Here is an 11393-nt window from a genome sequence, read left to right as displayed (position 1 = left end):
TAAAAAAACAATAAAAAAACATATATATATATATATATATATATATATATATATATATAAAAAAATTCCAGATTCATTTTATTAGGGGAATGCAATCAAAATGAAGGAAAAAATAAATAAATAAAATATAAAAAGGAAAGGAAAGGAAAAAATACTTTAAAAGTATTTATTATTTAAATATATATAAAAATACTTTTTTTAAATTATTTGTATTATTTAACATCTATATTTTATGGGGGTTTTGTATTTTTTATATTTTCATTTATTATATTATTTTTCATATTATACATTATTTATTTTTAATATTAATTTTTACATTTTACATTTTAAAACTCTAAAACATCCAGATTCATTGTATAGGGGGAAAATGTGCTTAAATGTAATAAAAATGAAATAAAAATGAAAAGCAACCAAATAAATTAAATGTCACAATGTAAATAAATAAATAAATATTCTGAAAATAAACATCATTGTCTTTACGCAAAATATTTTCTTCGTTTAATAATTATAAAATTTTTTCTTTTGATTTTAGAAGTGTGACCCAGACATGTTTTTGTGGGGTTAACCCAAGTAGGACATTTCGGGGTGTTTTCTCAGAACAGATAGACAGCGAGCTGAAAGGAGACAGAACAGAGACGCCGAGCGTCCACAAACGTGACAGAGAGCGGTGAGTCTGCCCTGCAGCTCTGACTCAAACATTTGTCACGTCACAACACGAGTCCTGCGGCTCTGATAAAGCAATCCCGCACACTTTATTTCAGTTCGAGGTGAAGATACGGCCACACACACACACACACACACACACGGTCGGTTAGTTGGCGATTACCTCTCTGTCCTTGAGTTTCATGGCCAGGACGAGCTGGTGTCTGTGGTTGCTCAGTGCCTCGCGGTAATTCCCCTTGGAGAAGAAGGCCGAGCCCAGGTTCCCGTGAGCGCGGCATTCGCCCGTCTGGTCACCTGAAGGAAACCAGATCTGGCTTAGAAGGTTTCCATACACACACCGACATGACAAAACTGAATCTGAGGAAAATGTGTTCACAGGCTTCAGGAAGACCAAATTCAGATGGTTTCTAACTAGTCAAAGCTGCTTGTTTTGGTCCATTAGATGGTTCAATCTGGTCTACCAACTGGTGCAGGTCAACCTAAACTGGCAGACCATCTCAGACCAGCAAGAAACCGGATACTGAGTTCCAAAACAAACAACAGCTAGTGAACTGCAAAAATGTGCAAGAAATTGTTCAAAGTGGTAAATGAAACAAAGATCATTAGAGTACATTTTACAAGATTATTTCAGTCTTTCTACTTTTAATTATTTGTGAAATTTACTAGCAATTTATGTGTAAAAAAATAAAGTACATCCTACATTGTTTTTTTTTTTTCAGTTTATGACCTGTTTTTTTTTTTTCATTATTAAATATTATTACAAATCTGTGTTTAATTGTAAAACTAAATAAATATAATAAATTAAGCAATTGAATTAATGGGAACAATTAACATTTCTGTCCAAATCTGATACAACTATGCCTTTTTTATTTTATTTATTTATTTATTAAAATTCTGTCCAAATCTGATTTAACTACGCATTTTAAATTTATTTATTTTTTATTTTTTTGCTAAATCTGACAAACATGGCTAATGGCTTGTTATAGCTAAATCAGACTACATTTCTTTCTTTCTTTCTTTCTTTTTTTGCTAATCTGACAAGATTAGACCATTTATGACCAAATTGGACAAAACTGGGATGTTTTTTTGTTTTTTTCCCCCTAAATTTGACAAATTTAGACAGTTTCTGTTGGTAAATCGGACAAAATTAGACAGTTACTGACAAAATTTGATATAACTTGACTGTTTTTGCTAAATCTGACAAAATTAGACAGATTCTGTTGGTAAATTGGCAAAAATTCTGTCCAAATCTGATATAACTACGATTTTTTAATTTTATTTATTTATTTATTTATTATTATTTTAAATTCTGTCCAAATCTGATATAACTATGCCTTTTTATTTTATGTATCTATTTATTTATTATTATTTTTTTATTCTGTCCAAATCTGATATAACTACGCCTTTTTTATTTTATGTATTTTTTTATTTTTTTATTTTTTATTCTGTCCAAATCTGATATAACTACGCCTTTTTTATTTATTTATTTATTTATTATTAATTTTTGTTAATAAAACTGACAAAATCAGACATTTTCTGACCAAATGATATAAAACTGGGCAGCTTTTTTTCTGTTTTGTTAAATCTGACAAACATGGACAGTTGTTATTGGTAAATCTGACTAAATTTCTTTTTTTCTTTTGCTAATCTGACAAGATTAGACCATTTATGACCAAATTGGACAAAACTGGGCTGTTTTTGAATTTTGAATTTTTTCCTAAATTTGACAAATTTAGACAGTTTCTGTTGGTAAATCGGACAAAATTAGACAGTTACTGACCAGATCTGAAATAACTTGACTGTTTTTGCTAAATCTGACTAAATTAAACAGATTCTGTTGGTAAATCGTACCAAAAAAAAAAAACAGTTTCAGACAAAATCTGGCACAACTATGCCAACCTTATTTGCATACATACATTATACTTGTGGGCGATATATACTATATACAGCAAATCTCAACTGCTTGTATCGTCGCATAATGTAAAGTATATTATCATCTAACTCCAATCTGCTGAATGCAACTTTAAGGCATAAAGATATTAAGATACTCCAAAAAAAATCTGATCATTTTCTGTAAAGCTGCTTTGTGAAGAGTGCTATATAAATCAATTGAGCTGGACTCATCAGTGGTTTGAGGTGAATGTACGAGATGACACGCGTCGAGCCTCGCAGCACCTGCAACATCTGCAGCTGTTCTTATCAGACCTTCATCAGCCGCTCCCACGTCAGCCGTGTACTAATGTGCTAAAAGTGCGAGCTGAAGCTCAAACAAACATTCACAGTTCAGGCGTGTGAGACAGACGGGGTGAGAAACGCTTTCATGCCTTAAAGTCCAGACATTCAGACACTCTGACATTCAGGAGCCGCCAGGAGAATATGTATGATGCATACAGTATATACGTACACTGCCCCCGAAAACACAAAAACTAGTCCAGTGGCATTTTGGGGAAAAGTGGCAGCGGCTTTTAATTAAAAAAATCCTGTGAAGCCTAATTACTGAGAGACCGTGTGCTATCAGCGTGTGCTCGGCTGGACGTCCGTCACAAGACGTTCTCGGAACAGACCACAGAAGTACATCGATTTCTCAAGAACAGGACATGATCTCATGAATATGCAAAATCAGCCTAATTCACTGTGCTGTAAAGGAACAGTTTGCCTCAAAAGCATCATTTATGCTAGCCTGTATGACGTTCTTTGGTGGAGCACAAAAGGAGAAAAGGAGCAATTTTAAAGTGTGTAGAGCGAAGTAAAGGTCATTTCCATTGATAGATCTTAAAGCAGCGCTAGAAATAACAGCTTGTTTCATTTCTGAATGCCATAGACAGTGTTGCTATTGTAAAACTAAAATTATTAAAATGCTTTTCGCTATTTGAAATAAGGATGAAACACAATATCTTTTTTAAATTTTGCATTGTTTTTAAGTTTTGAAATTTTAATAATATTTATATGAATAAAAGGTAAATATTAGATTAAATATTAAAATGTAAACTATTCAAATTGTTTTTGTTACCTGAAATAAGATGAAACACAATAAACACTTTATTGTTATATTGTTTTATAAGTTTATAAATTGTAATGCTTATATTAATAAAATATAAATATTTGATTAAATATTAAAATATAACTATTAAAACTTCTTTTATTAACTGAAATAAAGATTGAATACAATATATTGTTTACATTTTATGTTGTTTCATAAGTTTTACATTTTAATAATATTTATATTAATAAAATAAAACATATTAGATTAAATATTAATATATAAATTATTAAAATGGTTTCCGTTAACCATGAAATAGATGAAACTACATACATTTTTTAAAAATTATTTTACATTTTTTTAATTTTATATTGTTTTATAAGTTTACAATTGTTATATTTATACTAATAAAATGTAAATATTATATTAAATATTAAAACAAACTATTAAGATTGTTTTCGTTAACTGAATATGATCAAATGCAACATACAATTTAAAATGTTATCATTTAAATTTTTTGATATTTTTTTATACATTTGAATTTTGTAATCATATTTATATTAAGAAAATACAAATATTACATTATTAGATTAAATAAATTAAAAAACACTTAAAAACTAATTAGAAATGTTGCCTTAGAAAATAACCTAAATAAAAAATAATACATTGAAGTATTAAAATTGCTAAAACTAAAAAAAAAAGAAAGAAAAAAAAAGAATAATGATAAATTCAAATAAAAGCACACAACAAAGTTACTCAAATGAAAATGAAAATACAAAAATAAAAGCTAATTCAAACTATTAATAAATACTACAATAGTACATAAATAATACGGATGGAATATGGTCCATAAAAACAAAATCATGTAGCAAGAAACCTAAAATCTGTCAAAGAGGTTTCTTTAAGGTCTTCACTCTAAGAGTCGCTCACCTAAAGTTTTGGCCACCTCCAGGTCTTGTTGCATGTAGGCGGTGCTCTTCTCCGTGTTGCCCAGTGACCAGTAAGAGCTGCTGAGGGCCGAGAAAACAGAGCCACGCAGCTTGAGGCTGCAGGTGCCGATCTTCAGCGCCGCCTCCAGGACCACCACAGACGCGCCGTGATGGGAGGCGGTCAGCAGCTCCTGACCAATCACAGACACCACCACAAACGGACTCTTGTCCAGCTTCATCTTCTGCAGCTGCTGGTAGGTCGGCTCCAGGGATTCTGCAGAGCCGATGCACACAAATCACAGCCAGAGTTAAGATGTGACATGAAACATTCCAAACAAATGTAGAGCGGTATTTGAAAGTAAACCTACCTTACATCTAAATACACATCATTTTACATTCATTTAAACATCAAACATACAAAAATGAGATATTTTAAAACTATTTTGTAATAGTTAATATGTTGTCAGATCTGACAAGAAGTTACACAAAATCTGATCAAATAAATAAATAAAATAAACAGTTTCTTACCAAATCGGACAAAACTAGGCAGTTGTTTTGCTAAATCTGACGTAATTAAACCGTTCTTTCTTGGTAAACCGGACATAAGTAGACAGTTTCTGAGCAAACTGGACAAAACTGGGCAGTTTTTTTGCTTAATCTGTTTGCTTAAGTTTCTCACCAAATTGACAAAAATGGGCTGTTTTTTTGTTTTGTTTTGTTTTGTTGGTAAATCAGGCAAAAGTAGAAATTTTCTAAGCAAATCAGACAAAACTGGGTTGTTTTGCTAAATCTGACCAATTTGAACAGCTTTTAATGGTAAACTTAACAAAATTATGCAGTTTCTCACAAAATTGGACAAAAACTGGGCTTTTTTAGCTAAATCTGACAAAATTAAACAGTTGTTGTTGGTCAATCAGACAAAATTAGATTAGATATTTTCTGAGCAAATCAGGCAAAACTTATTTTTTTGTTGTTGTTTTTTCTAAATCTGGCAATATTGAACAGCTTTTAATGTTAAATTGGACAAAATTATACAGTGTCTCACCAAATCAGATAAAAACTGGGCTGTTTTTGCCTAATCTGACTAAATTAAACAGTTGTTGGTAAATCAGCCATTTTTACACAAATTAGACATTTTCTGAGCAAAACGGACAAAACTGGGCGTTTTTTTGTTTGTTTTGTTTTTTGGCTTAGTTTTTTTAAATGGTTAATTGGACAAAATTGTCTCACCAAATCAGATAAAAACTGGGCTGTTTGTGGCTAAATCTAACTAAATTAAACAATAGTTACAAACAATTACAAAAACAAAATTAGGCAGTTACACTCTTAAAAATAAAGGTGCTTCAAAAGGTTCTTCAAGCGATGCCACAGAAGAACCATTTTTGGTTCCACAAAGAACCATTCAGTCAAAGGTTCTTTAAAGAACTATCTTTTTGTAATCTGAAGAACCTTCTTTCGCCACAAAGAAGCTTTTGTGAAACAGAAAGGTTCTTCAGATGTTAAAGGTTCTTTATGGAACCATTTAGACAAAAAGGTTCTTCTATGGCATCGTGAAGCACCTTTATTTTTAAGAGTGTACTCACCAAATCTGGCATAACAAGGCTGTTTTTTTTTCTTCTAAATTTGACACTATTAGACCATTTTTATTGGTCAATTTGACAATATAGATGGTTTTAACAGACAATATAGACAAACTAATTTAGTCCGATTTAGATATTAAAACACAAAGTTTCTCAAAACGACAAAAACAAATTAGACAAAAATCAGACAATTTTAATGATAAATCTGACTAATTTGGGGCTATTTTCTCTTTAATTGTACATGCTAATAATATACACAGTGCCTCGTGTCACTAGTACTACTAGCATTGGTGAGAGCTCATTCAGTTGTCTTTTGTTGACTGAACTAAACTGAACTGAACATGTAATTCAGCAGGTTAAACACAGGCTCGTTTACTGTACAAACGCATTACAAACGACTGTAAAGCTAACACGGCTTGTTCAGTGAAACAAAAGCGTTTGTTTGCACAAGCTGAGGTGATTATTCATGTGTGTGTCGTCGCCGCACACTCCAAACAGACCTTCTTGTGGAAGTTTCTCGCTAAAATGTTCACCTTAGAAATGCTTATTTGTAAAATAATCCCACGTGTTACTATGCGGTGAGATTTAGCGAGCACCATATGTGCAGAGGTGACCTCCGCCGGAGGAAGGAGACACAGTTAAAGAGTGAAACGCACACTCTGTCATAAATCACGACGGGCCACAGTCGAGTGTCACCCGCTGCCCTGTGGGACCTCAAAAGATCCATTTTTATCTGCCCTTCCCTCGTTTTCTGTAGCGTATCTATGAAGTATATTTCTTACTGTCCTTCTGGGTGTGTTTGATAGCCAATTCAGCACGTTTCATCTCGGCTGCACAAATGTGTACTGTCATAAGTGCTTTCACATCATATCCTGTATTTTATCACAGCTGGAACACCACATTGACCAATCAGCAACTATTAGTGTTATGATTTATACATTGCCGTAATTATTGATTCTGAGGTGTTGTTTTTTTATGATAAATTGGACAAAATTAAACATTTTCTGAGCAAACTGGACAAAACTTGTCTGTTTTTGCTAAATCTGACTATATTCAACTATTTTTTCATGGGAAAATTAGAAAAAGTTAGAAAAAATCAGACAAAAATAGACATTTTCTGAGCAAACTGGGGAGAAAAAAAGGGCTGTTTTTGCTAAATCTGACAACATTAAACTATTTTTGGTGGAAAAACAGACAAAGGTAGACATTTTCTGACCAAATTGGACAAAACTGGGCTGTTTTCGGCTAAATCTGACAAACAGATTTTGATGGTAAATCAGACTAAATTTGACATTTTCTGAACAAACTGAAAAAAAAAAAGAAAAAAATCCTGGGCTGTTTTATTTGCTAAATCTGACAATATTAATCAGTTTTTCAGTGGTAAATTGGACAAAATTAGACAGTTTCCCACCGAATCTGACAAAATTAGACATTTAATGAAACGCACAGACATTTAATGTTTTTGTTGGACATTTTCTGAGCAAATCTTGCATAACTAGGCTGTTGTTGTTTAAAATTAGTCTAAAACCAGGATTTTTTGATGAAGAGAAAGTTCAAAAGAACAGCACATATTTGAAATAGAAAACTATTGTAAACTATTTAACACATTTTTATGAAATAATTATCCGCTATACTGTATTTTGCTTATTTGTAAAATAATCCCACGTGTTACTATGCGGTGAGATTTAGCGAGCACCATATGTGCAGAGGTGACCTCCGCCGGAGGAAGGAGACACAGTTAAAGAGTGAAACGCACACTCTGTCATAAATCACGACGGGCCACAGTCGAGTGTCACCCGCTACCCTGTGGGACCTCAAAAGATCCATTTTTATCTGCCCTTCCCTCGTTTTCTGTAGCGTATCTATGAAGTATATTTCTTACTGTCCTTCTGGGTGTGTTTGATAGCCAATTCAGCACGTTTCATCTCGGCTGCACAAATGTGTACTGTCATAAGTGCTTTCACATCATATCCTGTATTTTATCACAGCTGGAACACCACATTGACCAATCAGCAACTATTAGTGTTATGATTTATACATTGCCGTAATTATTGATTCTGAGGTGTTGTTTTTTTATGATAAATTGGACAAAATTAAACATTTTCTGAGCAAACTGGACAAAACTTGTCTGTTTTTGCTAAATCTGACTATATTCAACTATTTTTTCATGGGAAAATTAGAAAAAGTTAGAAAAAATCAGACAAAAATAGACATTTTCTGAGCAAACTGGGGAGAAAAAAAGGGCTGTTTTTGCTAAATCTGACAACATTAAACTATTTTTGGTGGAAAAACAGACAAAGGTAGACATTTTCTGACCAAATTGGACAAAACTGGGCTGTTTTCGGCTAAATCTGACAAACAGATTTTGATGGTAAATCAGACTAAATTTGACATTTTCTGAACAAACTGGAGAAAAAAGAAAAAAATCCTGGGCTGTTTTATTTGCTAAATCTGACAATATTAATCAGTTTTTCAGTGGTAAATTGGACAAAATTAGACAGTTTCCCACCGAATCTGACAAAATTAGACATTTAATGAAACGCACAGACATTTAATGTTTTTGTTGGACATTTTCTGAGCAAATCTTGCATAACTAGGCTGTTGTTGTTTAAAATTAGTCTAAAACCAGGATTTTTTGATGAAGAGAAAGTTCAAAAGAACAGCACATATTTGAAATAGAAAACTATTGTAAACTATTTAACACATTTTTATGAAATAATTATCCGCTATACTGTATTTCGTGCGATGGACAAAATCTAGTCAAATTCAGCATGAATGAATCTCCAGACTGTAAAAAGACACTTCAGGAACGCTGAGTGATTTCCGGCAGGTTTAATTCCCTCTTCACGTGTAGCCGACAGGCGTGAACGTCCTCTGCCGCGGGCTACAAACACTCCGCTGGGTTTGTCGTGCGCATTCATACCGCGTAATTGCATTCAGCCTGACACTTTTACAAGCTGCATAAATCGGAGTGGCGAGCAACTCTTTGGCTTGGGGACGGAAGTGAGTGTGTGTGTGTGTGTGTGTGAATCTAGTTAACAGCAGACACAGGCATGATAAACAAGAGCGCAGAAGTGCTTATGCAGCCCGCCGCGGAGAGGAGGGTTTAATGATGAGCCTCTGGGTGCCTATCTTTCCTTCCTCTCAACGCTTTTCCCTCTCTTCTGTCGAGAGGCTTTGCCATGTGAAACAGAAGGTTTGACGTGTCTGTCTGGCGTCTCGTGGGAAGCTGCTAAATAAAGAAATAATAACAGAGACTGACAACAACACCCACTTGCATTTCATTGTGTTTACTTCTTTTAGTCTATTTACATTACCATTCCTAAACTAAGCCGTGCGGATTTCCATATCTGTAATTCGCTGTGCATCCGGAGGAGTTCTAGTATTCCCCGTAGCTCAAAAACAGAGGTTTCAGGTAGATTCTGTGCTAATTCATCACGCTTTATACCGCTGGGACGGGCTAAAAACACATCAAGAGAGAGTAGAAACCATCTGTGGATACAGTACAACCATGAATCACATCACTGCAAACTTTTCAAAAAAGATGCTTGCAGACCATTTCAATGATGCATCGCTTCAGTATTTACAGTATTCAGTATCCATTGTATTTAAAGATAGAATGAATAACAGAATGATAGAATAATCAATGGAGCAACATATGGATAAACAGACAGACAGACAGACAGACAGACAGACAGATAGATAGATTACTCAAGACTGACTAGTTGATCACTGTATAGTGCTGCACAGCACAAACTGGAGCTAACCAGCTCAACAGACTTGAGTGGGTGGCGAGCACGGAGATTATCCTGAGTGTGATTTCCGGAGTCTGCAACACAAAGCTAAGAGGAGCGTCTGTTATCCCGCGCGAGCAGTCCAACACAATCGGCTCAGTTTTCGGTGGCGTCTCAACTCTCGTCTTAGCGGAAGGGCTTTGAATGGCACCTCTGATGATGTGAAGCCGAGAAGAGAACAATTAAATTAAAGTTAGGTAATCCCACATGCAAATCCTCACACAAGGGCGCTACAAAAGCGATAAAGGGATGAGGGGAAGCGAGAGAGCGGGAGAAAGCGAGTCTCTTGTTATCAGCGAGCCCAAGGGCTGCAAGCGATCACCTCTCTGCCCGGAGCCGATTTGGAGAGACTGTTCAACATAATCTGCTCTCTCCGCGGCTCAGAGCGCTGCGTCTGGCTCTGAGGGACAACAGGGGGAAATAAGGGACATAATTAGCAGATAAAACGGCCCCGTTTGGATGTCCTCCTGCAACAACGGCTGTTCTATCTATCTACAAATTGTAAAAATATATACATATTTTATCTTTTTTTTTTTATTCCAAACATTCTTAGTGTATTACGTATATTTGCAAATATTGCATATATATATATATATATATATATATACAAAGTACATATTTTGTCTATTTTTTAAAATCCTAATTTGAGTTATGCGCATTTGTAAATATATGCTAGTAGATGTGTGAATGTGTGAGACCCTGGACCACAAAACCAGTCATAAGGGTCAATTTTTTAAAATTTTATATTTCTACATTATCTGAAAGCTGAATAAATAAGCTTTCCATTGATGTCTGATGTTTGTTATGATAGGACAATATTTGACCTAGATTCAACTATTTGAAAATTTGGAATCTGAGGGTGCAAAAAAATCAAAATATTGAAAAAAAAATCGCCTTTAAAGTAGTGTTAATTTCGTTAACGAAGACTATGACGAAAAATGTTCGTTGACGAGCTTTTTTCCCATGACTAAGACGAGACGAAGACGAGACGACAATAAGGTCAATAAACGATAACTAAGACTATATCAACATGCAATTTCGTTGACGAAATAAGACGAGACTAAAATGTATTCAAAAAGATAAAAACTTTACCAAAAAACTATTTTTATTTTCGTCAAAAAAAGGAGACAAAATGTTATTGCGGACTGCTCTACACACCTCTACTACGCAAACTTTCATGAGCGCGGTTGCCAGATATCAAGAGTTCTAATCCCCGAATCAGAGCTTCGCTGTTAAATTCATACATATTCTGCCATACGTGTTTTGCTCATTTTAAGCAATCTGGCAACCATGTGCACGCGCTCTGAAACGCGATCTGAAAAACAAACAAGCTGGAGTTTAGCGATCTAAATGAAAGCGTCACTCAGCCGGTCAGTGTTCTGTCATGAAATCTCACTATTGTTTGCGATCGTGATCGCTGAATAAATACACTTACTCAATCGCTGTT

The 11393-nt window shown here is 34.2% G+C and overlaps 1 protein-coding gene across 1 annotated transcript in view; it reads right to left on the bottom strand.

Moving 5' to 3' along the window:
• Positions 1 to 11393, bottom strand: part of LOC107602249 (tetratricopeptide repeat protein 28-like) — a 310777-nt gene that overhangs the window by 103379 nt on the left and 196005 nt on the right. The window contains exons 4-5 of the mRNA XM_016294706.1: positions 4574 to 4846; positions 827 to 957 (exon numbers count right to left, since the gene is read on the bottom strand). Coding sequence (XP_016150192.1) covers positions 827 to 957; positions 4574 to 4846 — 404 coding nt within the window. The remainder of the gene's footprint in view (positions 1 to 826; positions 958 to 4573; positions 4847 to 11393) is intronic.

This window comes from Sinocyclocheilus grahami, unplaced genomic scaffold (assembly GCF_001515645.1).
Source record: "Sinocyclocheilus grahami isolate Dianchi unplaced genomic scaffold, SAMN03320097.WGS_v1.1 scaffold322.1, whole genome shotgun sequence".
NCBI classification, from domain to species: Eukaryota; Metazoa; Chordata; class Actinopteri; order Cypriniformes; family Cyprinidae; genus Sinocyclocheilus; species Sinocyclocheilus grahami.
Note: the sequence above shows the minus strand (reverse complement) of the source record. Positions and strands in the feature narration are given on the sequence as shown.